This window comes from Abrus precatorius, unplaced genomic scaffold, assembly GCF_003935025.1.
Source record: "Abrus precatorius isolate BTA unplaced genomic scaffold, Abrus_2018 Scaffold4, whole genome shotgun sequence".
Lineage (NCBI taxonomy): Eukaryota > Viridiplantae > Streptophyta > Magnoliopsida > Fabales > Fabaceae > Abrus > Abrus precatorius.
This window is the reverse complement of record NW_020874384.1, coordinates 11904967-11926400: the sequence shown is the minus strand read 5'-3', so window position 1 is coordinate 11926400 and position 21434 is coordinate 11904967. Positions and strand designations below refer to the sequence as shown.

The following is a 21434-nucleotide window of genomic DNA, read 5'->3' as shown; positions in this document are numbered from 1 at the left end:
TCGCATTTCATGTAGCAAAATTGACGGGATCTTTGCTTTTTCGTTGTTATTCTGAGGTATAAAAAATATATTTGCATTATTGTTTTAAATTATTCCATATTTTCAGATTTTAGAAAAAGAAGATTAACAGTAACTTGGTTTGCACGATTTTTAAGTGCAGAAAATTGTTTTTGCATCATCAACATTTTCGACTACTACACAGATAGTGAGACATCAATCTATACTATATAATCTAGATTTTTTTTAATTGTCACAATTAATATGATAGGGAACTACTCAGTTCTACATATAGAGAAAGGAAACTGAGTCCCTATTCAGCCCAGTTGAGCCAAATACCATTTGTCAAGATTAAAAAGTAATTAAATCAATTAAAACTAAATCAGAATATTATCTATTTTAAATAAAGGACCAAAATCAAGGCTAACTTAGCAGGCCCATTAACCCATAACAATGCCTATAAAAGGAAGCTAGGAAATACAGGTAAAGGGTAGACTTTTCATTATTAAATAGCATTTATTGCTCAGAACCGAAACCTGACTTCAGCATCGGAGTGCCTTTTGCAGGTACCCTCCCACGTTAGCGATAGTCAGAAGGACGTCACCATTCCAAAGTAGAGACCTGAAGACTAGTGTTTCCCTAGCAGAAACAGTACCTGTTAAATTTAGTTTAATTTTTGTAGATTTTATAATGAGTTGTAAACTTAGTTATTCAAGAAATATAATTTAGAGTAATTTTCATACAATTTTGTTAAATTATAATTGTTAATCGTTAGTACACTGGATAAAATAGTACTCGATCATTACGACGGAAAAGGAATTCGAATCCTCCCTCAGCTTAAAGGATGAATATCCTCTAATCAGATTAAAATAAATTAATAAAGATGATTAAAGAGACTAAAAATAAATGATTATTAATTATCTACTTAATCAGAATGTTAAAGTCAAGACTAAGTTATAAAGTCTATTAGTTCAATATATTGCTTATAAAAAGGTTGACTTTATCATCGAGTATCTATTACAGCTACCCTCCCCACATCATATAAAAGAAGAATCTGAGATATTTGTGAAGACGTCATGCTACAGGATAGAAGAAAAGATTATTGAATACTATTGTATCCTTAACAAAAACAGTTAGTAAATATATTTTATATATTTTAGTGAACAGTTTATAATGATTTTCATGCTTCTTTTTTAAAATATTAATTGTTAGTAAATATAATTTATAATAATTTTAGGAGACATAAAATTTGATTAATTATATTTTAGTTATTAGGGTGATTAAATTAAGAATTTAAATAATTAGTTGTTTATGACATGTGTATAAATTGTTAGTAAATATAATTTAGTAATTGTAGATGACATAAATTTTAATTAATTAAATAATTATTATTATGTTGATTAAATTAAGTGGTTAAATAATTATTTTTTATTTAAATACTTTTTGTCAGTAAATATAAGGAATCATAATTTTAGGTGACATTAATTTTGTCTAATTAAAATTTAATTATTAAGTTGATTAAATTAGGTGATAAAATAATTTATTGTTAATTTAACTATTTTGTGTTACTAAGTACAAGATATAAAAATTTAGGTGACATAATTAACATAAAATATAATTAATTAAATTTTAGTTATTAGGTTTGTTAAATTAGGAATTTTAAAAAATTATTTATTTATTTAAATGTTTATAATTAGTAAATATAATTTATAATAAATTTAGGTGACATAAATTTAAATTAATTAATATTTTAATTATTAGGTTGATTAAATTAGGTGATTAAAGAATTAATTTTTAATTTAACTATTTAATATGTCCAAATTATTCCACATTTTATTTGAATTGTTTTTGTTGTTGTCTTTAAAAGTAACACCCTCATTTTCATTATAGATTTTACCTTTATAATATAAAATATCCTGCATTTAAAAAAATTTAACTTAATTAAATTTATTTTATATCACATTTATTTCACACTCAATATAATGTACAAATATTACTTGAATCTCTAACATTGAAAACCTTACTTAAAATTATAATTATTACAAATAACTTTATTTTTTAATTGATGAGATTACATGTAATATATAACTAAATACAACAAAACAATTAATAAATAATAATAAAAATAAATTAAATAATTATTAAGTTAAAGTTGCTTAAAATATTTAAAAATATTTTAAATAAATTAAAGGATTTTATATCATATTTATTTCAGAGATATATTTATTATATACAAATTATTTAAGTATATCACATTTTATAAACATTACTTGAAAATATAGTAATAATAACAATAGTAATAATAGTTATTATAATTAATTTTATTTTTTAATAGATTAAAAATATACATGAAGTATATGACTAAATACAAAAAATAATTAATAAATAATAATTAGAATAAAATAAAATAATTACTAAAATAAATTAAATACACAATATTACAATAAAGTGAATTCAAATATACAATAAATATTATAAATATTTGAATTATTCCTTATCAAATTTATTTCAAAGATATTCTTATTAATTTTATATTATAAACATTATTTAAAAATAAAATTATAATTAAATAATTAATTTAATAACAGCTAATTTAAAAATTAGTTAAAATATTACAAACCTGATTTTACTTGAAACTACATGAATCAGTGACCTCAAGTTGTGAAATTTTTGTTGGAGTGCACCATTTTACTGGACTTTTTTACTGGATGAAAAGTTGAACTTATATAATTACTCAAATGATAAAAAGGATGGTTGTGCCACGTATATAAAAACCCTATTCCAAAGGTCTTATCGTTAATATTCTTGGTATATGTTACCAGTAATATTGTGTTGCCTTTTAAGATTATACTAATAACTATATACTCTTCTGTTTTAGATTTTCACTGTCATATTTTTCATTTTGATTCTTTAAAATTTTATATCGATGCTTGCAACAGTACTCTGGACTATCATTTCTATCTTTCTACTTATAAATTTAGTCCTTGCAAGTGTTACTATTTTTTATTTTAATATTTACAGAAAAATTTAGAAAATATTAAAAAGCTGAGAATAATTAACTAATAATAATCGAACTATGTTAAAAACAAAACTATTTATTATACTTTTATAACTTTAATATAATAAATATGTACTTTTTTTTTCATAAAAACTATCTTTTTAAGAATATTTGAACTCAGCTCAAGGGTTTAACAAAATCCAAAAGAAATTGCATCTTGATTCTCTTTTAACTAAAAGTTTATTAAAGTTAGACTAGTGTTAAATCTGGTCCTCAAATATAATTGAGACAGTTTTTAATTTAAATTCTTATTTTATACTTAATTTTTGTCTGTATATAAAAAATATTATATTTTAACTCTTACAGTGACATTTTTTCTTGTGGTTTCTGCACAAAAATATACTAACTATAGTAAATAGTAGATATCAATTTATAATAATGTTATATAAAAAAAATATTCATATGGATACTGAAACAAAATCAAATCAAGTCCAGTCTAGTAAAGCAAGTGCATAGACGGCCAGTATCAAGTGTGGTTATAGGCTTATGCCAGTTTATACAAGTCAACCTAAACTTCATCTCTCAAAGTTTTGCTAGAGAGTACTCTTGAATAAGTGGCACAAAAATACAAAGTAAATGAAAATAATAATAATAATAATAAAATGTAAATGGGTGTCACAAGTAGGCATTCTTACAATCGTAAGAAAGCACTACTATGCAACAGTGACTGAAACAATCTCATTCCTCAAGTTGACCCCACAGCATTATGATTTATAATGGCTTTCCATCATCATTGTGACAGATTGATGATTTGGTTGAAGTTTGTCATGCAGAGTAACTATAATGTGACGAAATATAATGAAAAAGGGTGGAAAATTTTGTCATGAGTAGTACAAACGAAGAATACACAGCACATATACAATTAAGAACAAATGAACTACTTAATTTGCAAAATATTGTAAACTTTTTGTCATTAGGAGATGATTAAAGTTTTATCTTTTAGTAAATATTTGTTTGTCCGTGTATAAATTTGCAAATTTTAGTTAGCTTGAGCAGAATGAGGTCCTTAATTGAAAGGATATACACAAAGGCACCACCTAAAAGGATACTTATAATTATGCAAAGTGTCCCTTAAAGTTAAGGGAAGGTTACACTTACATAGTGATCAAGTGGGATCAAGAGCAGAATAGTTGACATTTTCAACTGTTGTTGCTTATCGATATATATTTCTGAGATAAACCCAGACACAAATCGAAATCAAAATTATCAAGATAGATGGGTCAGTGACAAGGGTCATATCATGTTTCCACTTAATAGCCACAGAAGTAGAAGAGAAAAGAGTGCCACAAACTCTGGTTCCAATGGATTTGCTAGACAACACATGAAATTATAGTTGACGAAATTTTCTCCCTTTTAATTTTCCATAGCTACTCAAACCCAAAGTATGAGGACAACATTGTTGCAAAGCATTTGGAAGGTTCTTTCGGTGATCTTAGATGTGTATCATATGCAATGAGCACTGTACTGTATGATTCCCTACTTATATGGGTTCTAGGATATGGTAGCATATCAATGTTACAATTATTATAGCAGTTTATATTGGACTAAAAGTCTTGCACTAGCTACCCCAGCAAACAAAGTCAAAGCTACTTCAATTCACATGCAAAGATTCTTAATACATTTCCTAATCAGCAAAATTATTGTCAAGTTTGTCTTAATCCTCTCCTCAATTTTCTTTCGCTGTTGACCATAATAATTTATAAAATGTTAACTAAATAATTAAAAGTCACAAAATTTTATTGAAAAAAATGTATTTATTATATTGAAAATATAAAATATAATTAATATTATTTTAAGAGGCTTAAAATCAATCTTAAAATATAAATTTATAAAATTAAATAACATATTACATTTTAGTATGCTGTTTGTTTATTTATGCATTTTTATGGTTTATTTTGAAACTTTGTTATTGATCACGTATATTTTTTAGATAACATATTTACTAATCTACTCTTTATTATTGACTAAAATTTATTAAAAATTATAAAAGTATAAAACAAAAATATTAATTTAAAAATAAGAAAGAATGAGACTTATATATTTTTAATAATTTTTATCTATTTATTAAGAACACTTAAATAAATAGTTAAATTAATAAAATTTAATATTTATAAAAGTCATTAAGTAGAGTAAACTAGTGATAAATTAATATGTATAGATATATTAATATGTACTAATAAGAGTGTAAATAAAATAATTATATCACAGTATTAAATTTTCATTCTATATAATTTGTAATTTTTACTCAACTATTTTTTTTTATCATAGATATTTTTGTCTATAAAAACCTATTAATATTACAAAACGTTTTAAAACATAATTATATTTTTAAATAGTAAAGAAATCAATTGAATAATGACGAAATCCATTTATTAATTAAATTTGTAATTATCGTTTCAAATCAGTTTAATTTGTTAAGTAGCATTACACTTGAATTATGTGTGTATATGGTTGATTCTTCTCAATGCATTATGTCTTTTATTCATTTTTCTATTCCCTTATATAGGATCTATTATTAGTAAACCTATCATATCATTACAACCCATCTCATTCAATCCTGATTTATATGGCGAAGGACCTAAATGCTTTCATAGAGGGATGATCATAAGAGTTTAAAACACCACAAAATCCTTTGGACTAGGCCAGTTGATGGACCTTCAATTTTAAAATGTCCCTTTATTAAATTAAGTGACTTAACTTATTCCATGAGGTGATATTAACCCACTCAACAACTTATTAATACCATAAAATTCATCTTTAGGTTTGGAGAACTCATACATGAAATGGAACATACAACTTTCAAATGGACCAGTCCAACCTATGTTGTTCACAGGGGCAAAAAGGCCACAAAATAAAATAATCTACAGAAAAAGGTAAATGGGCCTTCTGGATAGGACTAACCAGGAGCCAATTCATCAAAATCTTTTAGAAAAATTAAAACTGATAGTAAGCTACGTTTGAGGTTAGATGGCTTAGATATCTTCTACAGTAATATTTTCACTTAAAAATTTTACCTGTTAAAATTTTATTAAATAATATATTTTAATATATTTGAATGATTAAATTGAAAATGGAAATATATACATATATACATACATACATACATATATATATATATATATATATATATATATATATATATATATATATTCAGTTGCAACCCTAAACAACCATTACATAAGCATCCATATATTGCTTGACAACTCTAAACAATTTTGACATTTTGTTAATTTTATTAGATGTGTCATATGTATACAATTCACTTTTGTACTTTCTTAAACAATTATAGATTTAGGTACACATAGATAAAAATCATTTTAACTAAACAACACCAATATATATAAGAGGAACCCTTTGACCTATATATGATATCTCATAGTCTTATATATCTTATTCTGGTCAGATTTTTGCTCAATAGAACACTGTCAACTACCATAACTAAGAATGTCTATATCTTTTAAAAAAATACACGTACCCTGTACTTGCGTGGATATTAATATTAATGCTTGTATCCGTACCTTTTAGGTACTCGCATACCCATCTTGAACCCATTAGCCCTATGCTTATTTGAGAAAAAAAATATTTATAAAGAAATATATATTTATATAACTTCACATAATTAGCATAATAATATAAAAATTTAATATGTAGTTGCCAAATAAAGTACAAACATAGATAAAAAAAATATTCAAATATCACAAGTACTAAATGTATTTTAACACAATAATTTTTTAAACTAAAATTCTTATAAATAATAAGCAAACTAATTAAACACACAAGTTATTTGTTGGCAATGACTCTATCTTGTATGAGATTTGATCGATACAATGTCAGAGTGACAACAAAATATATCTGCAAAATGGGTGACCCTTCATGTGGGATCACTTAGTGATCTCTTGTGACGATATTGACAACTAATTTTAATGAATAACGTTTCATAGTTGTTATGTTTTAATGAGACAAACATTGAAAATGAGAGTAGAGTTAGGACAGAAAAGTTCAAGTACTAACAACGAGAAGTGGATACATAAAATATTTTTTTAAACTTTTGAATTTGAAATTGTAAGAAAAACAATAGATTTAATTAAAATATTAAAATATATATATATATATATTAATACTAGTATTTTTAACTCATGTACTATACAAAAGTATTTTGTCAAAAATATAAATTTTTAAAAAATTATTTTAATGAATTAAATATTTATAATATATATAAATTTTAAAAGAAAGAATTTGAATAAAAGATAATGGTCACAATAAAATTTTATAATAAAGAAATATATGTGTATATAAAAAAATTATACTTTTTTTATCTAAAGAAAAATTAATAAATAAGAATTAACAATAATTTTTTATATTTTATATCTTTTCAAAAACTTCTTTGAACGTAAATAAATAGTAAGAATAATATTATTTAGATTCAATAGATTATAGTTGTACTTGTAATGCACATGTGGTATAGAAAAATATTATTTTAAATTAAAATATAAAAAATTTAAATATTATCAATAAATAATAAGTTTACGGTAACCGTTGGTAATTGTAAAATTTATAAAATATTTACAATATATTTATTATTTATCATTCACTTTATGATTTAAATATCAATATAATTTTATTAACAAAAATATTTGTGTGAAAAATATTTTATATGTGTGTCATATATAAATAATATTTTTAGAAAAAATCAATCTCATATCAACTATGTAATAATTAAATTGTATTGTCTAATTAAACAATATAAAATAGTAAATAAATTTTTTTATTAAAAATATAAACCAAAATAATTTTTTTAGTTTACTTTATTATTAAATATATTTTTATATTAATCTTATATAACTTCACATAAATAGTATAATAATATAAAAATTTAATACATAATTGTAAAACAAAGTTCAAGCATATATATATATATATATATGCGGGTATAGAATGAGATAGGTACTTAGATATCCATATCTGCACCTATTTCTATTAAAATTTGTAAAGTTTTATTTACATCCATCATTTATAAATTTTTATCTACACTTATATTCGTATCTATGTAGCAGATAAATACTCTACTTATCATAAGTAAATTTTGTAGGTAATGATTAGATACTTTACCCGTCTACGTTCCTAACCATATCTTGTACCCTATAATAAGATCTCGGACCATTGTCAACACTAGCACAATATTTATGATTATGCACATATCCTATTTTAAATGCAATATTTATGATTATGAACATATCCTAGTTTAAAAGCAATCGTTCGTAAGTTGCTCACTGAAAAAACAACTAAAGTTGTACGAAGTTGCTCACCGAATACCAGCTAAAGTTGTAAGATTATTTGCAATTGACATTTTTTATTTTTTAAGTATTGTATTATATTTATAAAAAATGATTTAAAAAAATTATGCTCACTTTTTAAATATAAATGACTGAATTATATAAATAAATAAATATATGAACTATGAGTTAAAACTGGTTCAAGACATTTCAAATCTTCAACTACAACTACAATATATGTTATTTGATACTGATAAGAGGATAAAATGAAAGCTTATTCAATTAGAAATTTAATAAATTGATCGAGAAAGAATTGATTCTAGAAATAGAGTTAAAAATGTATTTCCCTCCAAATTGAAACATTTTTTAATATTTTATATGGAATTGTGTTTATAAAAAAATTATTATACAAATTTATCTTTATTTTCTAACTAATCATTAACTTAAAGTTATAATATCTATTGTAAAGTAATCAACTGATAAAGATTGGAAAATAAAAATTATTAATTCAATAATTAATCAAATTTATTACATATTTAATCTAGTATTTTTTAGAATATGTTTTTGTTCTTCACATTTTAGTAATTTTTTTTTATTTTAGTCCTTACATTTTTATAAATTTTTGTTTGTAGTCTCTATTTCTAGTTTGATTGACTAAGAGGTTGTCAAATGTATATTTTTTGCAAAATTTGTTTGGAGAGACTTAAACTAAAAGTTAACTCATTAAAATGTAGAGATTAAAAACATATTTTAAACCTTTTATGAATTTAAAGAGATAGATTTAATAACGAGACCACTTACTGTAGAGCTAGTACATGAAGATGATAATGGTTCGGGGAGGGGAGGGGGAGAGGAAATGTATCTGTAAAGGACTTCAATACTCAAGTTAATGTTTGCATGATAGACTAAGAACAAGGAATATATTAGATACTTTTTGATATAAGATGCCACTAAATATATGTTTACACGTGGATGCGTTAGTGTGGCATAATTGCAGAGACTTTTATTTTTTTATTGAGTAAATTCTTAGACAAAATTCATTGTGCATGTTAGTTCTTTGCTTATTTAAATTGTCTCGTTAGCTTTTATTGCAATTAAGTGATAGCAATGGTATAGTAAAAATATGTTTAAGAAAAATATTTTTAGGCGTAAAAATGTTTTAGAAAAAAATTAGAAAAGTTGCTACCAAAGTTTATTTTAAGAAAACCTTGAATTTTTTTTAAAATAATATGATCTTTGAAATAAAAAATGAGTTGGGAGTTATTTACGTGTATTGAAGATATTAGCACCCTACAACGTCCATTTAAATAACGATTACTTTGAATTAATTATGTAAATTTATTTTAATTTTAAAAAAATATTTATTTAACTCCTAAACAATAATTATTGTTATTTTTATTTTAAAAGAAGATAATTATTTATTGAAGTGTTAAAAAGAAATTATTTTAAAAATTGTGTGACTTGGCAGGTTTGATTCCCGCTTCTATATGCCTTCGAGTGTAATGAAAAACTTAAAGTCAAGTAGTTCTATTATAAAAATTTTGAAATTAGTTATCGCAACCGGGCGATCGCAATGGTACAACAAAAAACGTTTTAAAAAATATCAGAAAAGTCGTCACCAAAGTTTATTGTAAAAAAAACCTTGAAAAAACTTAAATATAATACGATTTTTGAAACAAAAAATAAGTTCGGGAGTCATTTACATGTAGAGAAGGTGTTAGCACCTTACAACGTCCGTTTAAAAATAGTTTCCTTAAATTAATTATGCAAATTCATCTTAATTTTGAAAAATATTTATTTAACCCCTAAACAATAACTTTTTTTATTTTTACTTTAGAAGAAGAAAAAATATTTATTGAGATATTGTTTAGGTATCTTAACAGAGAAAAAATTTATTTTGAAAATTATTTTGACTTGATGGGTCTGGTTGATTTTCGCTCCTACGTATCCTCGGGTGCAATGAAAAACTCAAAGCCACGTAGTTTTATCTAAAAATTATGAAATTAGTTGATTAAAATTAGGTTTAGTAAAAGAAAATTTATTTTGAAATTAAAATTATTTTGTAAAATTATAATGTTTAAAATACAAGATAACGAGATTATACATATACCTATGAGAAACAATACAGAAAGTGAAGGAAGATCACACAACTATACTGCAGATCGTTAGAAAATATTTTATTCGTAAATGAAGTATTTGAATTTGAATTTTGATTACGATTAATGTTGAAAGAGAATTTAAGATAACGTAATATATACATTAATCTCTTATAATTTTTGAACAATCGAAGGTAATGTAAATCACACAACAATATTGCAAAAATTTGTATAATAAAATAAAAAATAGAGAAATAATTGATTATTTAATTTATCAAACTTAGAAATACAATTCAAGAAATTTTAAAATATGAAATTAATTTCATTATAATAAAAAATAATTTTATTTGAATTGATTAAAGAAGATATTCATTTCATAAAAACATTAAAAATTTCATTTGATAGATTTATATTATATAAAATCTAAGGTAACGTTGATACACATAAATTTTGACAATTTATAATGCATAAAAGTAGAGTCACTACACATTAACATTGTAAATTATTTTTTAATAAAACAATTTAGATTTAAATTAGTTGATTGATATTATTATTAAAGTGGGTAACTAATTAATTAATGACAATATATGATAAATTAATATTGTATAAAGTCTTGGTAACATAGGTACACATAAACTTTATCAATTTATAACACATGACGATAGAGAAGCTATACGTTAGTATTATAAATTGATACAATTATATTATTATTTATTAATTGATTATACAAAAGAAATAAGTAATTTAGTATTCACAATATAAGATAAAGTAATCATAAATATAAAATTAAATTGCATTAATATTCTACAAATATATAATAAATAAAATAAAAGATAACAATCCTAAAAAGTAGAAAAAGTCAACATGAAAATTAAGATATAAATAATGAAATATAAAAAAAAGAAAATAATTTATTGTTAATGTTAAAATGAGATAAAAAAATAACTCAAATAAAATATTGTAAAGTAAATGGTATCAAGAGATTTTAAATAAATAAAATAAAATAAAAATAAAATTATTTAAACTAGGCTAACATAAAAAAACAAAAATAAATAATAAGAACTCATTCATTAAATAAATTAATAATTATCATAATAATAAATAATAATGATGATGAATAAATAAATAAAACTAAAATAATAAATTGTATGTTGAACTAAATAATAAAAAAAATAAAGATAAAAATAAATAAAAAAATTCAGACCAAAAAAATAATAAAAAATAAAAAGGGTAAAATGGTCCCAAATTAAAAATTTTCATAGTTGAGAGGAAAAGACTTTAGAGGTAGGGGTGTGCTTTTCTCCAAGAAAACAATAAAAGTTATGAAAGGGTGGAGGTGAGGTTAATGAAGGTCATGGTTTTGAGTAGTGAAGGTTAGTGAGAGAAAAAGGAAGAAGAATAAAAAAAGGTAGAGAAAGAGTTTTTTTATGGTGAGTTTTGTATTTGTAGATGATGATAGATGGAGGAATGGGTAGAGAGGTGGTGAGACATGAATGATTGAAATGGTGGTTTGAAACTTTTTTGCCATTTAGAATTGTTTTGATATAGGAAATGTTTATTCAAAATATAAATATGTATAAAGAAGAAAATGTATAAAATGCATGATAAAGCTTACTTAATGTTCTTGAATTTTTTTTACTTGCCTTTTATTCTTTCTCTTTTCCACTAATTTTCCTTTCTCTATATTTTTCTCTTTTTCTCTCAATTTAAGAATGCCTCCTCTCAAAATTTTTAGCCTCTTTTAATGCCTCCCTCACAAAAGACCACCTTACTCCATGGTTCTGAATTTTTTATTTTTTATGTATAAAGTAGCATTGGTTCAAGAGTTTCATTATTTGTCATATTCTATTTTCTTTTTAAAAATTAATTTTAAATTTTTTCCTATTTTATTAAGACAAATTTTTATTTTTTCTTTAAAACCCTTTGATTCCATTTTCCTTTTAAAATTCAGATTTTTTTTTTAAAATCAAAATTTTTATATCAAAATTTTAGTGTTCAGATTGGTCAAGTAAAAGAATGTTTATTTTTTAGATTAAAATTATTTTATAAGATATAATATTTAATATACAAGATAACGCGATTATACATGTACTCTACGATAAACAATATAAGAACAAAGAAAAATCACACAACTATCTTGTAAATCGTTAAAAATAATTTAAAAATAAAAAAATATTTATATTTGAAAATGTAAAATTTTAAATTTATACTTAAATTTGAATATTTATATTGAAAGAAAATTTAAGATAGTATAAGTTATACATAAATCTCTTATAATTTATTGGCCAAATGTAGGTAATGTAAATTGCACATGATGTTGTAAAAATTTTGTATAATAAAAAAAATCCAATATTTGGTTATTTAATTCATCGAAATTAGAAATATAACTTAAGAAAATTTAAAATATAAAATTAATTCTATTAATAAAATGAATAAATATATTGTAATAAAAATTTTATTATTATTATTATTATTTAATAAAAAGATTAAATTTTGTTTGATAGATTTTTATTATATAAAACCTAAGCTAATGTTAGTACAAGTAAGATTTATCAATTTATAACACATAATGATCGAGTAACTACACATTAATGTTATTAATCAATGCAAATATTATATTATTTATTTAAAATTAAATTAAAAATAAAATTTGTTCATCATCAAATATTTAAAATTATATAGTACAATAAAGATAATAATACTAAATAATATAAATAAATTATTAAAATGTAAACAATAGAATAATATAAAAAAATATGATTAAATCAATTGTAATCATTCCTTATTACTATCCTAATTATTATTGTTTAGAAAAATTAATAAATGAGGTTAAGAAAACTAAATGATAAAATAAAAAAAATAAAGAGTAAAATATTTTATTTAACATAAATAAAATATGAGATAAATAAAAATAAGAACTCATTTTTTATAAAAAAAAAATGGGCAAAAAAGTAATAATAAAAAATAAAAATAAAAATAAACTTGACTAATAAATAATAATAATATTAATATATATAAAAAAGTCAGGTTGCCCTCCTTTAATTTTCTTTACTTTTCTATTTTTCACTTAATATCTATTATAAAATATTAAAAAAAAACATGATTTCATTGATTTGAAAGGGCTTACAGACTTTACATGTGTGCAACATATTCAGGGTAGGTGTTGAGTGATATATAAGAAAGGTGCACATTGCTTAGCATCTATAGCCTTCCACTTTTGTTTATGTTAATTTTTTAATAAATAAATAAATAAATAAAAATAATCATATAACTAAGTGTAGCTTCTTTCTTTGTCTTATTTCACAAATCTACACTTAGCAAAAATCGTATGACTAAGTTTAGTTTTTTAGCCTTCTCTCTTTATTTTATATCCATATTCATCAAACAAAAATTTTAAACCTTACAGCCACAAGAAAATGCGTGTTTTATACTCACAATGAAAAAAGAAATATTTGATCACAACAGAGGAAGGTGGAGATAACAAAAATAATAATTTTTCCTTTTTTTCTCTTTAACTTTCGATCCTTGATTTCTTCTTCTTAATATTCTTTCTTTTGAAAGCATTTGTTTTTTTTTATTTTTTTGATATTCTCTCTTTTTAAAAAAATTTACTCTCTCCCTAAGAAAACTTGTTTTTATTCTATTTTTAAAAACTTGAGATCAACAAAAGAACAGAGAAGAATAAAAAATGATATTCACACTTTTTACATATTAATCTATCATGCATTTAAGTCTTTGTTATTAACAAATACTTGAAAAACATCAACTTTTATTGTTAAATGATATGTGAAAGTTAAAACATCATTTCACACCTCCCTTTCACTCTCTCTCTCTCTCTCTTTTTTCCCTCTTCAAATTCACACTATTTATGGTAGTTTGCTGCCACCCTTTTCTCTCTTTTTTCTTCTCTCTTTATATTTGTTTGCTAATGCAAAATAATTGAAAAGGGAAATGTGCACGTAAAGATGAATGCACATTGGTTAAGAGGGTCTTTGAAGACAAAGTAATCACCTTTGCCTTCAAACCTAAATAAAATATAAAATCAATTAATATAATTCAATTAAATTTAAGGTTTTTGTTACTTGTTAGTTTTGTTTGTTGTTACTTGACATTCTTAGAAGGTTTCATTTTTCTTAGTGGTGAGTTTTTGGGAGCATTGGTACATGTTCAATAGGAGGAGCCTGGGAGAATTAATGCTTCGATGACTGTGCAAATGCAAGCATACGTCGCTATGTGGAGTGTTGGATATGGGTATGATATATGATAGAGAGAGAGTGAGAGAGAGGTGGCGACAGACCACCATGATTAATGTGGATACGAGGAGGAGAGGAAAAGAAAGTAAAAAATATATATAAAATAATGTTTTTTTTATTTTAATGTATCACGACAAAAAATATTTTTTTAAGCTCATGTCATCACTAGCTTCCCATTTTATAAATACAAAACTTATTGTTTATTGAATAATTTAATTTATTAAAAAGACAAAACTCAAAAAATCATGACACATGTAATTTCATCTATACATGCAAAACTTATATAAAATAACAAAAAATTAAAATAATTTAATTTATACACGATGCTAAACATATTAATTGGATTGTTCATCTAACACATGCCTAGAGCCATCTTGCAATGTCCATATGTTATAGGCCTACTTGATTGCCTACTGTTCATATCTAACAATAACTTTTATTTTATATTTTTTTCACATTTTATATCAAACTAATAAAAGAGACATTTCAAGTGAAAGATAAGAGACATTAATAATAATCATTGACAAGAAAAAAATAGAGTAAATAGTAAAGTAATAACATCAAATTTAAACTCTTTATTTTAATTCAATAACTATTGTTAATACTCTCATATCTCATAATAATAAATTTCTCTCACTTAAAATGCCTTCACAGTAATAGTGATACTATCTTTATTTAGAAAAGCAATTCAAAGTAAGGACAATAGATTGGCAAAAACAAGGGGTAAACATGGCAAGTCACAAAAGTTGAAAGCATATGGAGCCAGTCCATTGCAACATTATCTATAAAGAAAATATGAGATGGGTCTACTTCGAGGACAAACTTTGTTAAAATAATCCAAATTAATTGAGTTGAGTCAAATGGAAACATACCCAATTGGTTGCAGCCAAGCTTGGTTTGGTTGGCATAGGCATCAACAGTGACATATGAACATTAAAGGGTGGCTCGTAGTAGGCCTGTAACGATGGACAATCCAATTAAATATTCTGTTAGATGATATTCCGTATAGTTGAAGACCAAACTAAGTAGTCATTATTAAATTTTTTTTTTTTTTAAAAATAATTTTTGCATTTTGTATAAATAAAATTATTTTAAATTTTTACTGTAGTATTGGTGTTGTTTTCAGTTGTTTGTATGATAACACATACGTTTTTTTCTCATGCTACACATTCTCTGCAGAACTTCTTTCTTCTTATTCATTCTTACTTCTGTGTAAGTTGTAAGTGTGTGTTCTAATTCCAACAAATTGGCATCTAAAGAAAGGTTCATTTCCGGGAACTCACGATTCTTGCTGCAATCATGGCCTCTTCAAATGGTCATTCTTTATTTATTTTTCGCCCTTGCCTTTTTTGACTTCGAAATTCGGTTCTTTTCTACTACATTAATTAATTGAGTTAGAAGGAAATAAGGAAAGAAAAAGTTTTCAATCAAATTACATTTATGAAAAAATGTCTTTTTTCTTCTTCTCTAATATGAAGAAGATTCATTCTTGATTTTACCCAAGATTTGCAGTATTAGTCGGATGGAAGAAAATTTGAACTTGCCAAATAAGATCTTAAGTGATACTAGCCCAAATTTCTCTTTTTTATTTTTTATTCTTTTATATTTATTTTTAAAAGACAAAAATTAAACCACTGTTGTTTTTGGATATTTATTATATGCTTGAGTATTTTAAAGACTATTGAAAAGAATGGTACTAAATATTACATTATTATTATTATTATTTATAGTTTTTTAATGATCGTGAAAAAATTAGGAGTTCACATATGACATCAACATAGACATGATGAGCTTTAACAAAATCAAACAAGAATAATAGTAGAAAGCAAGGTTTTGATGACGTCAATGTAGTTTTGACAACTTTGAGAAAGAATGAGGGTTAGGATAGCTAGCGAGAATGAGACAGTGAGGAAGGCAGAATAAGAGTGAAAATGGCTTCCTCAAGGGCAAAAGACAAAACAGAATATGTATGTAGGGGTTTCGTCAATGGTAATTAAGAAAAGAGAAGCAATATATATGTAGGTTTTCTTAATGGATAACAATAAGAATGGCTAAGAATAACCTTTTCTTAGTGGTTTTTTTTATACTTTTTTTTAGTTGTTCTTTTTTTTAACTGCTAAGAAAAATTGTGATCTTTCTTAACAGTTTATACAATGAACTATCAAGGAAGATCGTTATGCTTTATTTTCTTTTTGTAATTGTTACTCTTTCTTAACTATTGCTTATTTTAACTAATACTAAAAAAAGTAAATGTTTCTGAATAAACCCTCTATTTATCAGTCAACTATGAAAAGTATATTTTAAGATGTCTCAAACAGTTGTTAAGAAAGTTCTAATTTATTGTAGTAAAGAAGATGGCACATGAAGCTCCAGCTTTGTATTATGGTGCATGACTCATGTGTGGCTTATAGGCAATAAAGTAAGCTAAGCCCATGATAGCAATAATAAGAAGAAAATAAATAAAGCTTAGATGCCCTCTTATACACACCAATAATATGAAACCGATTAAGCTAACATGACCACAAGGACTCTCCCATGCTTGCTTGATCAACGACCATGTCCATGGCGAAAAGGGACTTGGTGAGCCTGCTTGTAGGGGATAAATTCTCTGAGGATGAATTGGAGGTTGCAGGCACCAGTTTGTGCTGATCAGATGAAGGTGACACTTGGCGCATTCTCATGTGCACAACCTCTGCTTGTGTAAGTGCCAATTGGCTTTGTAACGCATCAACCTGTTGCTGAAGAGAGGATATGGCTCCCACACATCCATACACAGGATCCCTCATCCTTGCATTTGCTTCATATACCATTGAGCTAACTGCATCGCTTCGTTGGTTCTCTGGCAATTCCTACCAATTTTGATCATAACTCATTAGAGAGCAATCTAATGTTATGGCATGTTTACATAAACAATAATTTATATTCATTTAAAATGATTATATTTTATGATTTTTTTCATATGCTTGAGTTTGAAAATTGTTATAATAAGTTAAAGAAAACTATTTCAATAAGTGTATCTATATAACTCACTAAAATAAATTAAATAGAGATTATATTTTATAAAACGCTAAAACTTTCTAATAAGCTCTATGATTGAGCCCATATTTAAAATCTTAATATATTAAAGAAGTTTCTAATATAATATCAAATTCTAAATAAAAATAAAATTAAAGGTCCAATTAATATAATTAGACTTGTAGCATAAATAAATTCAAGAAAAAAAAAAGCACATGTCTAAATAATAATAAAAATATAAATCACAACTAGGTATAAGCTAATTCAACTTGATCGAGGAGGAATACTAAGATAATAGAATTTCACATTGGTCAATTAAACAAATTAAAAGATATATATAAATAAGAGGTTTACTCTTAATTGCTTAAAACATTTTAGTTAAACAGCCGATTCAAACTTTATGTTTACACTTTTCACTAATATTGAACTGGGCTTATATTCAAAATCCGCAAACATGAAACATAGATTAAGAATGTGGAATATCGAATGTTCAAAAAAAGTTGCTTTTAAGTTTTAGTGAGTTATATCATGATGGGTGTGAATGTGAATGTGTAAAGGTAAAATCACTCGTAACTTCAGTACAAATTAAAAAGGATCTTCAGGTGAGCCACTGAGACGTTGACCTAGTAGCATATGTAGATTGGCTTTTTGAATTAGGAGTGAGTGATATGATGAAATTCTCATTTGTTTTTTCTTGCTTAGTCAAAAAAGAGTTCCATATGTAATAAAGTGCATTTTGAAGTTGGTGGTTTAGAGCGGAAAATAAAACATGTAGTTGACTTGAGCGAATATATAAATAGTATAAATTAAAATCATAATAATAACTTGGCTTGCTTTAAGCAGGGATGCAATGGACTAGAACAATAATGCACAAACACATCATAACATGTCTGAAAGATTTAACCTTGATTCTATATATCATGACTGAAAAGTTAACCCAGCAATTATTTTTCTTGTATGCATACAGGAAATTTAGGATAATGTTTATCCTATAGACTGTAGAGTTTCCGACCATTAACCTTAAGTACAAAATATTCTTTTAGGTACAAAATAGATATAAGAATTACAACTTCTGAATCATTATGACACTCACCACTGCCCAAAGCAAAGCTTGAAATATTAGGAAAAATTGCCAGTGTGTCTCCCTTACCCTATTTTCGAAGAGTACCCCTTCGTTCATTCATTATGAGTGTGCCATGTCTTTCAAACGTAGCCTATGTTTTTAATTTACTGCTTGTATTTTTAATTATGTATCAAACATAATACATAATTTATATATTACATCCAATCCTATTATAATATTATCTATCAAAGCGTTACCTTCGTAGACTAATTTACCAATATATGTTTCCCCAGAAAAGAAAAAGATGCTACTATGTCATCAAGGTGTCATGCATACATATTAAATGTTTTTCATGCATGATTAATTTATTTACAAGATGAAATTAAATATCCTAATGTGGGGAATCAACATCACTTTCGGACATATATAAGCTGTCTCTATCAATGTAACCCATGAATTTAAAGACGAGAGAAAAGATGAACATTATAATCAGTCCTTTCTTTCTAAAATATTGCTAAGCAAATTATTGCAACACATACCCAATAGTAATTAATGTATATAATTTATGGGTTTAGCTTCCAAGTTTGTAAAGCTAATTTGCACACACTTGATCCTTTGTCCTCTTTATATGTGCTAAGGAGTCATATGAAGGATTGCTAGTAAGCTGTACCTAACTTTACTTTAATAAAGAAGAATGAGGACTAAGTAGTTAAGTTTAGGTTGGGGACCGTGCGGTCTTCAACCATAAGTAACCACTATAACGGTAGAAAAATTATGTGAGGTAAAAAAAAATAAACGGATAAAGCATCATTTTACACCTTTGTTGGATGACTACTTTCAACACCAAATAGAATAATGTAGAGCTATATATGAAAAATTAACACGTGATGGAAGGAACTAATAAAAAAATAATAAGAAGCCTTGATCAGGGTGACAATAATTTATGTGTATTTTAGTTTTTTTTAAAAGTTTATTTGCTTATATTTAACTATTATAATTTCTTAACTATTTAAATTAAGTCATTTACTCAAGATTTCATCTAATAATTAACAAAATATAATAAATGAGTAAAATAATATTTAAATAAAATACAAAATCAAATATATAAACTAAAATATGATAAAATCTTTTTATTTTTATTTAATTACTTTATATACTTTTTTTTCATTTTTTATAAATCAATAGTAGATTATATATTTGTTACATTTTTATTAATTATAAAAAACTGAAGTAAGAGACTTAATTTGAATGATTAAAATATTAATATAGTTAAATATGAGCAATTAAAATTAAAAAAAATAAAAATCTTGCGTACACTAACTATGAAGATTAAAAATTAAATTAAGCTAAATAACTATATGAAATATTGAATATAGTATTAATTGTATACATTATGATCAGTTCAGTGTTGAGTTTCATTCTCGATCCGTTCATTTTACGTAATTAAGTTTTAATCAATGCCTACAACGGTCACCCAAACTAATACACAATTTTACGTAAAACTTTTGTCTAAATATAATAAATGGTAATAATTTTTAAACATTAGATAAATAAAACTTGATTTAATCCCTTTATATGTTAACAACATTGGCTATACGTCGGACACAATTTTAAAAATGTTGACATTAAAACTTTAAATGTTATAATGGTTGTGTGTATGTTATGTTAATTGTGATCAGACACGTTTTAATCTATAATAAAGGATCAAAATTTTGATAATATATTTACAAATATTTAAATTATATAAATTTTAATATATATTATAAAAAGTCTCATATTTTATAAAAAAAAAATTAAATAGTGTAAGTATCAAAGTTTTATACTTGATTTCAACGGATACAGTACTGATCAATGTTTTGCAGTTTGAAATCAATGTAGCGGTTGTTTAATTTCTTCTTTACCAATCAGTTCATTTTATGCAATTAAGTTAGCCATCCTTTTCTACCGTAAATAATACACAGAAATATCCTTTAAAAATTAAAACCTACCATATCCTAAAAAATTTGAGAATCTGTAAAGGTTAAGAAAAATCCAAAGGCAACTAATTGCCTACTTTTATCTAAACAAAACGATCAGAAAATTCACTTTATAGTATTTTATTATATGATAAATGACAACAGCAATAAAAAAAATCATGAACAGTATTATAAGGATATTAAAATTGAACCTGTAACATTTTGTTGACATTGCTAGCCCCAAAAACCTTGTGGACACTGGCGAACTTCTGGGGCTCATCTGCAGGGAAATAAGGAGCAAACACACAATCCTGTGCACATCTCCTTCGTAAAAGTTTGCATGCTGCGCATGGTGACATTGCACCATGCCTCCTACCGTTGTCCTTCATTTCTTCAAGTGAAAGAATGAGTCAATGTGATTAGGCTTAGGGGCTAAGAATTGCTTAAATTTGGAAAAACCCACTTGATTAAAGTATAGCTAACTGGACATGGAAATGAACAAAGAAAGGCTTCAACCGATGGAAGGAAGTCTTAAGGGAGTGTGGACAAGATGTTATATATATAGAGAAGTTTAGGGACAGAAAATCTTAAAGGGTCCCATAAAAGAAGAACTTCTAGATTTTGCTAGACAAAATCATGGATGTTGATAAGATCGTTTGCCCCACCTGAACATTATTAATTTTTTCTATCACACTAATTATATTATATTTAACCTCTTACATAT

At 24.6% G+C, this 21434-nt stretch overlaps 1 protein-coding gene across 1 annotated transcript; it reads right to left on the bottom strand.

The window, feature by feature from the left end:
- Window positions 1-17187: 17187 nt before the first annotated feature.
- Window positions 17188-21210, bottom strand: LOC113865574 (LOB domain-containing protein 4-like). The gene is made up of 2 exons (XM_027500242.1): window positions 20923-21210; window positions 17188-17526 (listed from the first exon to the last, which is right to left on the bottom strand). Exons 1-2 carry the CDS (start codon window positions 21097-21099, stop codon window positions 17188-17190), a joined length of 516 nt encoding a protein of 171 aa, XP_027356043.1. The 5' UTR covers window positions 21100-21210.
- Window positions 21211-21434: the final 224 nt, after the last annotated feature.